Source organism: Lycorma delicatula, chromosome 1, assembly GCF_047948215.1.
Source record: "Lycorma delicatula isolate Av1 chromosome 1, ASM4794821v1, whole genome shotgun sequence".
Taxonomy (NCBI): domain Eukaryota; kingdom Metazoa; phylum Arthropoda; class Insecta; order Hemiptera; family Fulgoridae; genus Lycorma; species Lycorma delicatula.
This window is the reverse complement of record NC_134455.1, coordinates 214,135,793-214,154,312: the sequence shown is the minus strand read 5'-3', so window position 1 is coordinate 214,154,312 and position 18,520 is coordinate 214,135,793. Positions and strand designations below refer to the sequence as shown.

Here is an 18,520-nt window from a genome sequence, read left to right as displayed (position 1 = left end):
TTCATATTTCAGCCGGGTTATAAACAGCAACTAACGCGAGTAACGTTAACCTATTGTTGCAAACAGATGATCGTTGATATAAATAAACATGCTACGCGAGCGCCATCAATTTCCACCGCATCTAATGGCGACAAATTGAAAACGACTCTTGCTTAAAAAACACGTCTGGTGATTGCACGACCACTTCCATAACCTTTAGGTTGGCAGTTTAGCCTAAAGGTTCAGTAGATTTCTTTTTATCTTAACCTTTTTCGTTTGCAGTCGACTTCTCGTATGTGCGGCGATAGGTAGGACAGATTTGAGATTTTATGGGGTCGTGTTTTAAGGAATTTTTTCCAAAATATCCGACCAAAAGTGCCTTTTTGATGACGGATTGGTTTTTATATTCAAAATAAGTTGTCTAAAACAACAAAATAATCTATACATTATGCTCTTCTAAAATTTAAGTGGGACGTGCCGTCCCACCGTAATATTTAATAATATTGGACGCAGAAGAGGTAGAAGTGAACAAGGGGTTTAAGTCTCAAACAAGTTACTCTACGAAATCTGTTCACCGTAAATAATACTGAAAAAGGGTATTTTCTTACCACCATTTTTTTTTTTTTTTATCGATGGTGGCGAAATTCTGTCTACAAAGCTTTTTTCCTGCTTTTTGATACCTCGTGAATTTCATAACGTGTTTGCCAAATTTTCTGATATAGCCAGAAGAGCAATATTTCTAAACCTTGTGAATAATCAGTCCTCTCCACTCTAGCTGCTGTCGTACCAACATCTTCCTCAATATTTTACCCATCTCACACCAACGTATGTATTTTAACAATGGTGCCTCTTTTAAGTTAAATTTCTTGTAATTATACAGACTCATTATTTATTATTGAATGTTATCGTTCGGTATGTGTTTATTTGTTTACATGGTATTAAATTTATTAGCATGTATTCTCTACACCTGCAACAATTAAGTTTGTTAACAAATAATTTTTGTTGTAAAAACAATAAATAGTTGGCCACAAATAATTTAGTTACAATATTTTTTCATTATTATGTGTATCCAATATCTAATTCATCCTAAAAGAACATTTAGAAATTTGTTAATATATTTCAGATCAAAAATACTGGATATTACTGACCATATGTTTGATTAAATTACTGTATAGTTTTAAAATTATTTTTTTAACGTAGCACGTAGTTATACTATGTATAGTTTAAGTTTGATTTGTTACCGTTCTGTAAAAAAAGATTCTTAAAAAAAATTTAATTTTACTGTTTAAACTATCAGTATTTGATACATCGATAAAGATTTTCATCTAACTTCAGTTATTTAATTTTTTATTGATTTAGAAGAGACAAAATAATATATTTTAACTGTTTTTTGGACGTCAGTTTTAATGAAAAACTAATAACAGGGGTTATAAAAACTGCATTTTTTCGCAGCTGTACATCAAATCTTCAATTTTAATTCCCCTAAGTACCAAATAAATTAAAGGTTTTTTAAACGTCAAGGGTTTTTTCTTACGAATGCTTCGGTAAGTGATACTTTCACATTATGTTTAGTTTCGTTTAAATCATTAAACTAATCAAATTTAACCGCGAAAATTTTAAATTATGATAGATCATAAAAACGAGTGATGTCGTTAGATTTGAATTAAATACAATCTTTGTGTAGATGACTAAATTTCATTTCTTAATTATAGATTGAATGGACACTTGTTCAATTAAGGAGACATCATAAGTAAGGGCGAATCGGAGGGTGTAGGAAGTTGGAATTTGACATCGGAGAGAATTTTGTTGGTTCTTGAAAGAAATTTTCAAAAAGAACGTTTTGAATGTTGGAAAATTTTAATTTTCTTAATCGCTACGATGGTAGTAGTCACCCCGACTCCTACCGGTTATTTTTTCATTATAACAAGTTTTTTATTTACATTTTATTATCGACATAACATTTTCTTAATCGACTGAAAATTAATGCCCAGTTGTTTTTTTAAATATTTTTCATTTCTTAGGGAAGGAGTTATTGCTTGAAAAGAATAGATGAAAACTGGAAACGTTTTAATTCAAAAATGTCAAAAAGCCCGAAGATAACAAAAATAATATTGGGTATTAGGCAATTAAAAGGGCTTATTTATCTTCTTTTTTTTCATTACTGAGGCTTAAATCAGATTAAGTTGAAAAGATGTCTGAAGGGTTTCTTTCAGTTTTATAAATAGATTTCAGTCGTAAAAATTGAATAAGTTAACAGAAAAGCGATTGTTAAGTAAAATAAGACCTCCCTGAAACCTTTGTGGTTATTACCACTTCAACTCGTCTATGATATAACGTTTGTGGTACATTGCTATGTAGTGTTTATTTATGTAGACGATTCAGTGTTTTCAAATTTGTTTAGTTATCAAAAAGTCAAGCATATATTCTATTTATATTTATGAGACTTGCTGATGGTACGAATGTATAACTATGTAAAGAGGGTCGGGTTATTATTGTTCATTATTTTTGCGTTAATTCATTCTTTTGTAATCGTGACAAAATTATTAAATGAATAAACATGCGGTGAAGTAATGTTATAGTAAAGGGCATTAATCTTGAAGCTAGCACCGTGTCAATTGAACCTGCTCCAGCTGCCATTCTATTATCCATTTACGGAACCATCTATATATACACTACGCAAAATTAGCACTACTAATTTTTATTATCATTATTATTTCATTCATGTAAATATATTAATTATGTCAAGAATTAGTATTAATAATAAATTTATTATTATTTAATTAATATTAAATAATATACTTATTCATTTTTAATTGATAATGTACAATACCTTATAAAAAAATTTTTTTTTCGTTAATATTGTTGCTGATCCAGTGATGACATAAATGAAGTGTTATTTACTGAAGTTGTATAACGCTAAGCTACTGCATGTTATACACAAATTTGAGTAATACACAAATTTTACAAAAATAAAAATAAAAACAACACGTTAGAAACTAAAGCGATTGAAATGTCAGTATCCAAATCGGTAAATTCTGAATTTTCCGTGTCGTCACTTTCACTTCCACCATAATCTTCCAAAGAAATTTGAAAAGATTTTGTAGTTCTGTCAATTATGTGCTGCTGTCTAATGTTTTCATTATCATTTTTTTTTTGTACTTTTTCGCAATAAGGGTTTCAAATGCGATACGTCAATTTTAGAAAATTTATCTTTGGCAATCTGTTCGACATCGTAGTCGTAACACTTAATATCCGTTTTTCTTGGCAAGCTTTTCAACTATAAACAGTTCGTATTTTTCTTTGTTCCTTTATCTCGTGTAGTTGACCAACATAGTAGATGAGAATGGAATGTAATAATTATATGTAACCAGTCCTGCATTCCTTGTTTCTTGTATTGGATGTGCGCAATTTTCTTGCAGTGTTCTGAAGTAAGATGCGTTGTCTAAAATTATTACGGTATTATCGGGAAGATTTTTCATTAATTTCTCTTCAACTCATTTTAAGTAATTATTTGTACTCGTAGAGTGGTGGTAGTCACCATTTGTTGCACTAGCTTTCCATGTTAATAATTCACCCTTAGCATGTAGCCTGCAAAATTTGGGTTGGGGAATGTATTTTAACTTTCGATAACTGATTCCTATGCATTTTTTCGCGCCGAAACCGAAAATAACCTTCATTTTTTCCATAATGTCAGAAATTTTCGCAAATCGCAAATATAAAAATTTGTAAAAATTTGAAAAATTGCGAAAATGAGATACTATAAAATAGACATAAAAATTTTTTTTTTAATAAATTAATATAATATATTCACTTTTTTGGCTTATGCTATGCATTCTTATAGCTAAACAGTTAAGTAGTTTTAAGACGAAGGCGGACGAGGAGGTGTTTGGTTAAAGATGACGAGACTATGGGAGAACTTGGCCGACAGGTTGTGACAAGGTTTAACAAGAGTAACATGTTTGTTGGCAGCTATCCGTGCCACTCATGTACCGTGCAACTACTATCAGTACTTTTTCAACCATTAACGTGCGTAAATCTAGTTTTTCCCGTCTTCCGTGATCAAACGCGTTTCTATCAATGGAGAATATATTTTCAGTCCATAAAGCAAACTTTTCGTTTTCAAAATGGCTTCAACAGGCTGCAAAATTTCTGCAGATTCTTTTCGTTACATTTGTGGTGAGTTAATGGTGGAAAGGCAAAAAAGAAATATAGCACGTTTCGTTTGACAAGTGTACCTCACGTATTTCGGAGTGAAAATAGGAGATCAAGACAAAATTTGGGTACCCTACTACGTTTGCTTCAAATGCTTTAACACATGTACAAAGGACTTATAGACTCATGTACAAAGGTCATGAACAAAGCACTTAGACGTAAAAAGGTGGTCAAATGGTGAACAAGAAGCGTTCAGATTTGGAGTTTCAATGGTGCGGCGAAAGCCACGAAATCACACCAATCATTGTTTTGTTCGATTGGTGTTCACGGTTTCAATTTGATAAAAAAAGAATCGTTTATTCAAATATGCCATCCGTTTTACGCCCGATCCAATTGGCACTGGTCCAGACGTACCAGTGCCAATTTACCGGAAAGTTTACCTGAAATAGACGGTTCCACAAGTGATTTAAATGAAGGCAACATGGAGGAGTACGAGGCCGGAGATAGCTGTGCACTAGAGCTTTATTCACAGTCTGAACTAAACGATTTGCTTCGAGACTTGCATCTGATCAAAGAAAATTCAGAATTGCTTGGTTCGAGGGTTAAACAGAAAAACCTGCTAGCAGCTGGCACCTCATTTTCCTGGTTCAGTACAGAGAAAAGGATTTTCTTCCATGTTTTTCGGAAGAAGGAGAATTAGTCTTCTGTACTGATGTATGTGGACTTTTGACTCGATTTAACATTCCATACGAAAGTACCGATTGGAGACTGTTCATAGATTCGTCGTAAAAGAAACCTCAAAGTTGTCTGATTCTGTCTCATTTAAAAGAGGGTTACTATAATTTGTAGTTCGTTCTCGATAAAATTAAATACAACAATCAGAAGTGGATTACGTGCGGCAATCTCAAAATAATATCGATGCTCCTTGGACAGCAAGGAGGATACACAAAGTTTCCTTGTTTTTTGTGTGAATGGGATAGTAGGAACAAAGAAAATCATTGGATAAGTAAAGATCGGCCAAAAAGAGCTTCATTAAAACCTGGAACCAAAAATGTGCTCCGAAAAGCTCTCATAGATCCGAGAGTACTCCTTCCATCTTTGCATATCAAGTTAGGGTTGATGAAACAATTTGTCAAAGCCTTACCAAAAGAAGGTAAATATCTTAAATGCATTTGTGACAAATTCTGATTCATTTCTGATAAATTTTCAGTCTTATCAATCACCAAAGTAACAGAGTGTGTCTACTGGTGCTGACATTAGAAAACCTCTTAAAGATAGTAATGTTGAGAAACAATCGTTGAGAACATGCTATAGAAGTACAAAAATGTAGGCTGTTCTATGAGCTTGAAGGTTCGTTCCCTAAAATTACATTTGGATTATTTTCCTAAAAATTTGGGTGCCTTTAGCGAAGAGGTAGGTGAGAGATTTCATAAAGACATGAAAGAAATGAAAAGGAGATATCAAGGAAAATGCTACTGCGATTATGGCAGATTGTTGCTGGATGTTACACTGTGATTGTTGCTGGAATTGAATCCTATAGAAAACTTAAAAGGAAAAGCGCGAAGCAGAGTATAAGCATTCCAAAAACCCTTCGACATATAGAACAAAATTGTAAATATTTACATTTCGTCATTAAGGGTGGATGAAGAGGGGGGGAGTGGTTTCCAAAGGCATGACGTACCTCATAAAAATTAATTAAATAAATAAAAATAAATTAAATTAAAAATGCACTATAATACAAATTAGACCTTTGTGGCAATTTTCATTAGAAATTAATGGGTCAATGACATACACCCCCCCTCCTATCTCTTCAGACCACTCAGCTGTTAAGATATACGAATGCATAATATAAGCCAAAAAAAGTGAATATGTTATATTAATTTATTATTAAAAAAATACGTTTTATGCATATATTTTATTGTATTGCATTTTCACAATTTTTCAACTTTTTACAAATGTTGAAATTTGCGAAAAATCGTGACGTAATGGAAAAAATGAAGGTTATTTCCGGATTCATCGTTAAAAAAATACATAACGATCCATTATCAAGAACTAAAAAAAAACAACCACTGCAGGCTTGTGTAATCAATCTACTACTTTTAGAAATTGGAATTAAGAAGCCCTCCCCCTGAAGCATTCCTTCATGATTTTGTTGAGATTTGACTTGAAAAAATATAAGTTTCATCAAGGTAAACAATCGGCCTGTTTTCGGTTCTGAATTTTTTTATCACTTTTACGTACTTTATTCGTTTAATCCTGCCTAATGTCATGATGTTCAATAACAATTTTCCTATTGTTTTTAGTTTTTTCCCATTTAAAACCCAGTTGTTGTAGTAGTAGTACTCTTCTTCCTGAGAAGCAGTTGAAGTTATTGGTGTGCGTTATACTCTTTATTATTTATTATTGTATGATTTTTCTTAAAATTTCAATATCAAAATCACTATTATTACAAACAAACAAAATATGATGTGGACACTACATGACTTCCTTATACACCTAATAAATTACATTGCCCATTTTATTTAAATGAAAAGTATATAAAATTTTATTTCATTAAAAACCAGATTTTTTTTATTTTTATTTTTTTTTATTGGATTGTTATTCATCGTAAAACTTTTTTACAATGAGTGTTTAATAATTATTAATAAATCAATATATTTAAGTTAAAAAAAGGAGATCTCTGATTCGAACCGATGTGCCTTCCCCCTAAGATCCAAATATTTCATTAATTAAGATTTTATTTGGCTATAACTCTGGAACCGATGAAAACAAGTACCACTTACGATATATTTTTGAAAAGCTTTAAAAGAGGGGTTATTACTGCAGTTAAGAAAAAGTCCAAAATCGAAATTTATTTGGATTTTGGGCTGTTTTGGACACTTTTGGTTCAGTCGATTGCAATCAAAAGGGGAGGTGCACAACTAGATGTTACAACAGTCCTAAATCCAAAATTTCAACATCCTACGGCTAGTCTTTTTCAGTTTTGCGAGATACATACGAACGTGCAGACGTCACGCCGAAATTAGTCAAAATGGATTCAGGGATGGTCAAAATAACTATTTCTGTTGAAATTTGGAAACCTCAATCTTTCGCGATCACAACTTCCTTTACTTCGTACAAGGAAGTAAAAACACAGTTCGCATTTCCTGATCATTTTAGGTTACTTTAATTAGATAGTTTTGCTATTCATCGACTCAAATGAAAGTAATATATAGCTACATAGTTTTCGTTGTAAAAAAGCGTCTAATATCCATGTTATATTACTGTTACGGGATTGTGGTCTTTAGTAGCTCAAATTCCTCAACTCACTCGTACTGATTGCAGCGCTTAAATAGTGAACAGAAGGTTCTAGAACTTTCCCGCTAATTCCATTCTATAATCTACGAGTGTTACCAGAGACCATCCAGAACTTGAACCGCCAGTTCAAGTTATAATTTTTCATTTTACTAAATGAGCCAGGGGGAGCAAGCGCCCCGTATTTACGCCTGTTGTTGTATCAGTTATATAAATCTCTAAATTGTTTACTCCTGTTTTTATTGTATACTCCTGTTTTTTTTTTTAAGAGTTATATTAGATTATAATGCTTACACCCACAATATTAATCTGTGTTTCGTGTAATACGGTGAAAATGAAAGTTTTAGTTCATCTCATTTGAATAAAGGAACACTTATAATGTGGAACGGATGAACGTAGGTTCGCAGAAAGGTTTTAATGTAATGTGTTTGAGCCGCATCTGACATTTCCCATTATTTTCATCCGTACGGTCGGTCATTTGTACCCGTCCCTCTTTCTAACCGACGACCTGCCGTAACAAAAGTAAATAATATCGTTTGTCCTATTTTTATTCTAATATTGAAAATGTAATGGTGCTGATGTTAGGCGGTGTCCTACGTATTGCATAAAACACTAGCTAGTTTTCAGTGCCTGAGATTGACCTTTAATTAAAATATCAGACCATTTCATTCTGTAATATACAAATTTTCGTCGTTTATCAGTACATAGTGTACTTTAATATTGTGTTTAATCAGTATCTCAAGATTCATTTTTGATAACTTAACCGGTTATTATAATAACACTGTAATTATTGTGAAGCTATAAAATAGCCTTTTTTTAATCTAACAGCTTTTTCTTATATATATTTAACTCTTATTTTCATTAACAAGTTTTATTTATCACACACGTATGTAGAGGTCATTAGCTTAAATTAAGTTAATGATTACTAAGTATATTCTAAAGTAATTTTACTGTAGTAAATATAAATAGTCGTGCCATGCGAATCTGAAGTAGAAAAAGTTAATAAAAGATTTATTGAGGGCAAGGTGATTGTATCGATGAATAGGAGTGTTGAAGGATACAGCGTTATCGAAAGAAAGTTAAGTACGTGGAGTTTCTTTGATTTTAAGAAAAATTATTTTGAAGTAAATTAGACCTGTTCCGTGAAAGTAGCGCTGTAAATAAATAATTTTGTTATTTATTCTTAGAACTGATAGCGTTTTTATGTGCTATCAGTTAACTTTTTTAACTTTTAACTTTTTTTTATGATTGTATTTTTATTGTTTCACACCATGTTGTTACTTTGTCGGTTCATTAATGATTTGGTTAGTCGTATTTTATTTTAAAGTAATTCTTTTATTTTTATAATAGGGTTTAGCAAATTAATCTCGAAATTTTCTTTCAGATAACGTTTTTCTCTTTGTTATTTTACTCTTTATTTATTTAGCGTACACAACCATGTATTAGGCGCACCATTTTGTCCCGAATGACGGTTGCAAAAATAGCCTCCGCGTCGTACGTTTTTTGAAGGTTTCACTACTTGTATTAAACATTTAACTGTTATCTACGACACGGGGTCAGACTTATCTGAAGTTACCTTTGAATTTTTCTCACACCTAGCTATTATCATTACATACGAAAATATTTTTATCGATCTTTTTATGAACAGTTTTCATTGTTAGAAATATCGTTCAGTACGTGAAGTTTTTGTGTATAGTAGAACGACAAAACGAGTAAAAAAAAAAAAAACTGCGTTCATTCACTGTTGCAGAAAGGTTGTATTGTTGTTTACGTAAAGGATCGTGGAATGGATGCAACAAGCAAACGATTTTATATAGAAGAGTCTTACAAGTGAGTGGTGAAGAAAGAAAACCAATTTCTCGTAACCAATAACAAGAGAAAGTTTCGGCGGAAAAACGCGAAATATCCGGAAATAGAAGAAAACCTGTAACGCATATATTGAGTTTTGATCGTTTTGGATACGCGATTTTAACACAAATGTGTCGGGTGAAAGCCCTGGAGTCGCCGATGGATTAAATGTCGATAGGAATGAATTTAAAGCTAGTTTTAACTGGGTACGTCGATTTCTTTACCGATATAGTTTTTCTATTTGAAGAAGGACGTCAACAGTACCGTGGCTGCAAACAACGAAGGTAAACTGACAAAATTTTAAAGATATCTCATAAATTTATGAAAAAGGAACAGTTATTCTCTAGATAAAATTGGGAATGCCAACCAGTGACTTTTAAATGACATCAACAACTAAAAGTGTAGGTGCAAAGAGCGTTCAGATATGGACTCCCAGTTACGAAAAATTTACTCAGTGATGCTGACAATACTTTCGGATGGGAAAAATTACCCCCTTATGTAATCTTTAATAGAAAACATCTACTGAAAAGTTAAAAATGTACACCCTTTGTTGATATACAAGCACAAAAAGGGATGGTTGTACCGGAATGGATTAAATGCATCTGGGAGCGTGGCCCAGGCGCTTTATTACGCAAACCTTCCGTACTTGTAACGGACAGTTTTAGGGGTCATACCGGTGGTGTAAAGGGAAGACTGATTGCTGGAAAGTGTGATAAGATTATTATATTACTGGTGGAATGACATCTATTCTTCAGCCTCTAGATATCTACGTAAACCGACAATTTAAAACCAAACTCCGTAAACACTACACCAACTGCATGGCCAACACGATACACGAGACTATACTTCTATTAAAATTAAGAAACCTTCTTTGATACATATTTTTGAGTGAATTATTGCGGCTTACTGAGAAATACCGAATAATTTACTTAAGAAATCGCCCAAGAAATAAATTTGAACGCTCTCGATGGAAGTGTGGGCGATTATATGTGGTTAAGTGATTTCGAAGGTAACTGAAATTCTACGGTGACGGAAACTTTGAGCGCTGATACAGTAATTAAGATAAATGCCTACTTTAATTTTTATGCTTTTAACTGAATATTTATAGTATGAACTGATTCACTGACATTATGCAAATAAATAAACACCGTTATACACGTTCAATCTTCAAAGGTGATTCTGTTAATAAAATGGAAAAAAGTAACTATATCTTTTACTTTTTTCAATATCTCAAACTTGGGTACCCGTCTTACATGGGTATACACGGTGTTTTATCTATTAATGTTAATGATAACATCACTGTCACAAACATATGATAATCACATGCAGTAATGTTGGAATTTCCATAAACGCACACTCGCACACGCACACCTTCGTCATTTTTTGTTTAAATATTAAAATACTTTTCATTTGAAAACTTATATGGATTCATTAAAGCAATACCAATCAGCCGATACTCAGCAATATTTTTTCGGAATAAAGCGAATTCATTCGGACGAACATATTGTTTGATGGAGTTACGTATTTGGGGGGAAGTCTTTCTTTTTAACTCCTGATATCTTCAAGTGACAAATTTATTGACTTTGTATCTTTACCTATAAAACAACAGCTGACTGATTAATTAATAATCAATGCCCAGCAAACACTAATAAGATAAACTGATGAATATTTGTATACACGTTCTTCTTACGATGTTAGTGCATACTAAGAAAGGAGTTTTTGAAATTCCGAGTTTATAAAGGGTTAAAATGGAGTATCATTGAATTTGATAATTTTTTGTAGTATAATATAATTTTACTATTTTTTTAATTTCTCAGTAACAAATGAAGGTATCAACTTGAATTTCGTTGCGTGTAATCTTTATGAGAATAACTAAAAACCGATTTTTTAATTTTTCCAAATTCGACCTTGAGATGGGTGAAGAAAGGTAAAAAATATATGAACTGTGATTGAAAATTTTTCACATTTCCGACTTACTGAACGAGATATTCTCTAGATTGAGGCTTGCAAATACTCTTCATTTAAATATCTAAAAACCATTTTCAGGTTAGGTTGAATTTGGAGTTTTTAAGGGTGCGACGGTGTACAGCTTGGCGGCTCAACCAACCCAGCTACTGCCATTTTTACTATATATAAGATGCGACTGGCTGCATCTCTCTCTGGTTACAAAAAAAAAACCGCTAAGAACTGGGCAAATACATTTCTATTTGTACAAAGGATGGGTAACCAGCTATAATTATTATTTTTAAGCTGACAATTTTGAAACTCACATTCTTCAGACCGCTCAAACTTCGGGGCCTGTACTGACCAAGCTGTTGCTCTGAAAAAAGTTACAATACGCTGAAAGTATTAGTAAATTGAACAGGCTTTAATTTTTATTTATCATTATAATTCTCACAAGCAGTTCTAGGAGGCAGAGCTCTGGCTGGACAGACTAGTTATTAAATATTTTTTAATGATCATAAGATACTAATACTCTCTGAAAAGTTGAAATGCCTTAAAATAAAATTGTTAACTGTGTATTACACTGGAATTTTTAAACATAGAATCAAAACTTTTCATAACCTAAAGAGAAAACTATGTATCTATAGTATTTCACCATTTTATCGTATGAACTTAATGATATTTAATTAAGATATTATGATATTTTTTTTTTGTTATTTTATTTTATTAGATTAATTTTACATAAAAATCTTAATGTAGCAATATCTCCAGTATATAAAAGCAAATTTTGTAAATATCACCAATATAAAATAAAAAAATAAAAGTATTTATTTATTTGAAATAAAATATCAAATAAACCTAATTGTCCATTTAAGTCGTAAATTTAATTTTTTCATCGATTATTTTATCCATTGCTGGTAATTAATAAAACCATTAATTCAAAGGAATTAAGGACTGTTTTTATTAAAAATTTATTTTCTAAAGATTCTGTTCTGAAAATATTTTTTATTTGTGAACGTTTTAAGTCGTGTAACAGTTTATTATTTTAATTATTAACTTAAATTTTGTGAGTGACAATATGTGTAATATCTAGAGTATTTTCCTTGGTAACAGGAATGTGTGAATAAAGGACTACTTGAGATCAGGCTGCTGATCTCATATTTTATACCTGAAGTAATTATGATACAAGATAAACAGAAAAAATTAAAATCATAAATAAATATTTATAAATTATTTATTTCATTGATTTTGGGACAATAGAACAGTAACAATCAATACCTTGGTATATTGTCCTAACACAGAAAACATCAGTTCTTTTACATATTGTAATAGTTCCATACAGTTATATTGATTTTTATAAAATATGAAAACAAAATGGTAATTAAACTTCCCATATAACTGAACATCCAAATCATAAATCAGAGTCAGTGAGTTGAGATTCTATTCTCTTGAAGACACCATTATTATTACAAAAGGGGTCAGTTTCATTGTAGACTGTTAAGTGATTCTAAACATCTTCACTGAAGGAGACCTAGCCGAATATAATGCTATGCTGAATATAATGGAATAAATTGAATCTTCTGTAAGCCATATGAGGCACCCTGCAACCAATGCTGGAATTATCTATTTCAGGCCTTATAGGTAGAACATCACATCCTGAAGCTCTTCTTGCCGTAAGAGTCATGATTCTGTACCATCTGTTAACCGTCCTCATAGGATGGAAAATGCTCAGTAAGACCATGACAGTGCATATTGGAAAACAGTTTTCTCTGGACTGCTTCAGTTTTGTCATTGGTGCCATCCCTCTTGTAATTCCAAATTGTAGAGCAGTACTCAAGCACCTGTCGAATGATTGTGAGATAGATATAAGCATAAGATGGTGTTCACGGATTGGAAGGAACGGCCAACCCAAAACAATAACCTAAGATGCTTTCTTGATTTGGCAAAAATCTTGTCAACATAATGTTAAAAAGTAATTTCCAATCAAAATATACATCCAAGTCACACACTAGTTTGTGATTTATGCTTATATCAGAGTTCTTATATTGTTTGTTAGCTATTGTGATTTCTTGTGAAAACGTTGTAACCTCATTGTTGTCTAAATTTAATGCCATATAATTTGCAGTTTACCAGTTGTGTATCTGGTTGATATCTGTTTGTAGCACAACAAAATCACCGTAATTATTCACCATTGCAAGAAGTTAAGGATTGAGTACGTGAGATCAGGTTGCTGATCTCATATTTTATACCTGAAGTAATTACAATACAAGACCAGAAAAAATTGACATCATAAATAAATAATTTATTTATGTCATTGATTTGGGGACAATAGAATAATAAAGGAGGTTTCTTTCTTGAATAAAATTGAGCTTTTCTGTGCCAGGAATGGTCAGTTCAATTTACACCAGCCACATTAAAATCACCAATTAATAGTATACGATAGCAGTCCATTTCCAACTTACAAGCAATGCTGTTAAAGTAATTAATTATAGTTTCATCAGCAAAAGCAAGATGTTAGAATAAATGTATTGCGAAATACCAGATGTTGTGACATATTGTTTGAAACTTCTGCGACCTTGACTTGGAAAGGCCTATTGGTTTGGTAGGAATGTAACCATATTAGCATAGTATCAGTAATTCCATACATGTATCCAACAGTATCGTGAGTCAAACGCATTCTAAAAATCGAATTATGTAATGTCGACCTTCCTCTATTCTCAACTTCAGGGACTACAAGTGACATTATCTCATTCAGATTTGTGGCTGTAGATCTTCGGGCCATTAAACCACGTCGGTGTGGATCAGTAGCATTGTGTAGAATCCCATAAAGTTACAACAATTTTCTTGAAGACCTGTGCAACTGAATTCAGCACAGGATTGGTCTGTAATTTGTTACATCATGTAAGTTGCCTTTTTTGAAATCGGTCGTACTAGTTCAGTTTTCCAGCAATCCGGGAAATCAGAAGATTTTGCTTAGATTATATCAAGATTCAGATATAAAATTTTACTTAGACTATAACTTAGATTATATATCAAAGCAAGGCATGGTGAAATGATTACTGTAATACCTTTCAATATAATTGAGATATTCCATCAATGCCAGCCACAGAATGCGGCCTCAGTGCTGCAGTAGCTTTAATGATGTCACTTTCTGTAACAAAAGGAATGCCTGTATTACCAGTAGAATAATCTTTTTTCATTACCTCGTTATAACCTACTGAAGAATTGCATAGTTGGTAGACAGATAAATTGACTGGAAGTATTTACCAAATTCCTTGCAGAGGTCTTTAGTGTCCATAAAAACATTACCTCGTATAGTAATAGAATGTACAACACTGGAATTATTCAAAAAGGATTTTACATATGTGGAAATGTTCATTAGCTTAGCCAGCACTTTGTCCTCATTGCTAACTATGTCCTCCTAATCTTATATCTGTGCTTTTCTTCTTAACTCCAGAAAGTTGTCATATTGTATAGGCAAACTTGATTTTTTTTTAATTTTCTACAGGTTTAATTTTTTTTACATAAAGCATTAGCTTGGGAGAAAACCAATAATATTTACTATTCGCCTTTTTTTTAAGGGTACCTCACTGGCGACAGAGGTTGACAAAATTTCATTATATATGCAAGCTGTCTCTTCTGCACTTAAAGAAGCTTAAATAGCACCATAGTCACTCTCCTTAATAGCATTGTTTAGCCCAAAGTAGTCTCCTCTCCGGAAATCAAACATTCGATTCACAGTGCTGGGCGTGATAACCTAGTTGGCAGCAACAAATATAACAAACAGTTCATGATTAGTATCAGGGACAACTAGATGGTCAGTTTTTTTCTTGACCACATCAGCATTTGATAAAACCAAATCCAAAATGGACGATTCACCTCTCGAGATGAAACTGTTGAATTGATCTAAACATAGATTATCTATAAAATTAAAAATCACAGACGCTTTCTTTCTTGAATAAAGTTGAGCTTTTCTGTGGCAGGAATGGTCAGTTCAATTTACACTAGCCACATTAAAGTCAACAATTAATAGTATAAGATAGCAGTACATTTCCAGCTTACGGCAATGCTGTTAAAATGATGCAGTGTAAATACAAATAAATGAGTATCCCAATATTTTAATGTTCAATTTTAATGCAGTTTATCATATTTAATTACATTTTAGCCATCTTTTCTGTGTAGTATTCAATAATAGAATCATGGTATTCTTTGCATCATCAATGTTTATTTCATAATGATGGACAAAATGTTATATGTAGTTGTTTCTGTTCCTTAACTAAATCAGTCAGATTGTCTATCTCAAAACTGTGTACAATATTAAGAGCACATATAACAATTACAAAGAAAGTATTTCAGTTTTTATTCTAAAACAATAAAATTGGTATAGATTTTTTTTAAATTTTGTAAGAGCAAAATATTTAAATTTATGTTTATATGAATTTAAATAATTACTTGGTGCTTGGGGGAGGCATAAATCGGTCAATTTTATCAGATCGGAAATTCATTTTAAAAGTAATAACGTGATTTAAAAAAAAAGTTTGTGACTTTTTACTGAACTATACAGTTTTCAGGCCCATAATAAAGGGGTTCTTATAGATTGGGTAGGATTCTTCACCCCAATCAATTCCTACTAAATTATCCTGCTTATTGCGGGGCTTATTATAGACTTGAAAGCTCTGACCAACAATGTTGGTCTGACGTTTTTGATTTTATAAATATATACATATTTAAGAATTTCATAAAAACTTTGATGGTTATTAGATTTTTTCCTGTACTGTTATCACTGAAGTAAAAATTTTACTGCTCAGTGTCTATTTTGCCAGACAAATTCTTTTTGCAATTAATGGGTGATAACTGTTATGTTTAATACCACTAAAATTAAATAAATATTTTAATTGGCATAAATCTGTTAAACCTATGTAGACCAAAATCAAATGATTTGGTTCGAGTGTATGAAGGAAGATATCTCAATGTAGGATTTATATTTTATTTTTATATTTGTTTCTTCATCTTCATTCATTAATTTATCTTATTTTTGTTATAATTGGGTCCTTTTTTTTCTCTTCAAAAATTGGTTGATGTTTTGTGTAAATTCTGTGTAATTATGTGGGTTTTGCCTATTGATGCTCCACCTCCCCCCTTATACCCATATTACAAAAATTTACCAGGAATCTTGATCTTACCCATTTTTTGCACACAGTGCCTTTTTGAAGTCTGTTTTACTGTAAAAGCAAATGCTTAATGTATATTTGATTTCTCTGTACAGAACTAACTGTTGTAAAGAAATAAATAAAGGTTTTTTTTGTGTGTGCGTGCATACACAGTTCAGTGGCCCTGTTAGCTCTTGGTAATTAGTAAAATTCCTTAATATAAATTATTATTTAGTTTTTGTTTGAACAGGCAGTCGAGAAGCTTGTGTAGGACAGTCTAAGGATGCAGAGAGAGGAGATCTACCTCGTACTTCAAGCAAAGTATCTGTCAGCAAGGTAGGTTAAATAAATTTAATATTGAGATCATAATTTTTTTTTTAATTCTGGTTTAACTCCTAAACATTTTGGAAATTACCATTCAGATTTTTTTGTCTGTTCTTATTTTTTATTGGCAGTTTCTCGATTTTTTTTTGCCCTGCTGGGATTACATTCTTTTAATTCCATTCATGCCATGGATTGTCACTTGCACTGAGTGAGAGATTAAATATTCAGACTGTTTTTTTTTCAAATATAATCTGCTTTACAGTTGTTTAAAAAACATTTCTGTACACAGGGAGTTGTAGAAGCACAGTGATATGGTATCCTGTCTTCCCAGAGCTTTCTTCAATTAACAAGTATTGAATTACTGTAATATTATAAATATATATAAATTCTTGCATTGGAATATAATTATGAACTGTAATATATATAATTGTATTACTCTACAAAGATGTTCTATGGACTTGTGTTATTGTATAGGAGTATATTGCTATAAGGGTCAATCCATTTGAAGTGACCGAAAGGTGGTTGCTTGACCAATTCAAAAAAAATTAACTTACCCATTTGTTTCCTACTTGTCTCAGGACCTTAAACTATATATTTTTTTTTTTCATTTTTTACTTAAGCAGTTTACCTGTAGTAGCCATTTTTGTTATGGTGTGCATACCATTTCTTGATTGAAAGAGTTTATGGAAAAAATTATAACTAAAAATCTATTGTTCTTAGAAGGATGAAACAAAAATAAATTTATTCATATTTTCTCCAGGTAAACAATTGGTCCAGTGGTTTATTTACCTATCTCTCTTCTTTTTATAAGAAAATTACCAATAAAGTTGAACATGAAAAACAGTGAAATTTCACTTTTGGTAATTTTTTTCAAGTGGCAGGGATTGCATATACAGAAGTTATTTTTTTACATGTAGGTTTATTTTTTTACATGTTAGTAGTTCTACCATAAATAATATTAATGGTGATATACTTACCCCTATTAATGGTGATGGGGGGATATAACCCCCTTGGAGCACTTAGTAAGTCAAAATGGTATCACTTTTAACAGGTTTTTCATGATTTTTGAGAGGTTATAACTTTTTTATTAGTACAATATACAAGAAACTTTTTTTGCCATAAACATCTACAAAAACACTGTAAGTTGTGCAAATTTAGATTTTTATCACCAGCTCCATCAGAGTTATTTGAAACTAAAATTTGAATTTTTACAAAAAAAATTAGTTTTCAAAAATTCATAAACATTTAGGGATAAGTATATCACCATTAATATTATTTATGGTAAAACTACTAACATATACCTACATATAAAAAAATAGCTTAAACTGTGTATCAATCCCTGCCTCTTGAGAAAAAAAACCAAAAATGAAATTTCACCGTCTTTCATGTACAACTTTATTGGTAATTTTCTCATAAAAAGAAGAGAGATAGGTAAATAAACCACTGGACCAATCTTTTACCTTTAGAAAATATGATTAAATTGCTTTTTGTTTCATCCTTCCAGGACCAATAGTTTTTTAGTTATTATTTTTTCCATAAATCCTTACAATCACAAAAATAGGTATGCACACCGTAACAAAAATGGCTGCCACAGGTAAACTGCTTAAATAAAAGATGGAGAAAAAAAATAAATAGTTTTAAGATCCGGAAACATGTAGGAAATAAGTGGATAAGTTAAAATTTTTTTTTGAATTGGTCAAGCAACCAGCTTATGTTTTTTGGGACACTTCAAATGGATTGACCCACAGGTATTTGGTTTCGGTTTGAAATATTTTATATTATTTTACTTAATTTGTACTTAATAACCACAACTTTTTATTTTGTTTCCC

The 18,520-nt window shown here is 31.6% G+C and overlaps 1 protein-coding gene across 6 annotated transcripts in view; it reads left to right on the top strand.

Moving 5' to 3' along the window:
• Positions 1–18,520, top strand: part of LOC142328271 (E3 ubiquitin-protein ligase RNF19A-like) — a 284,978-nt gene that overhangs the window by 168,817 nt on the left and 97,641 nt on the right. For all 6 annotated transcript variants that reach the window (XM_075371971.1, XM_075371980.1, XM_075371992.1 and 3 more), the window contains one exon: positions 16,618–16,703. In XM_075371971.1, coding sequence (XP_075228086.1) covers positions 16,618–16,703 — 86 coding nt within the window. The remainder of the gene's footprint in view (positions 1–16,617; positions 16,704–18,520) is intronic.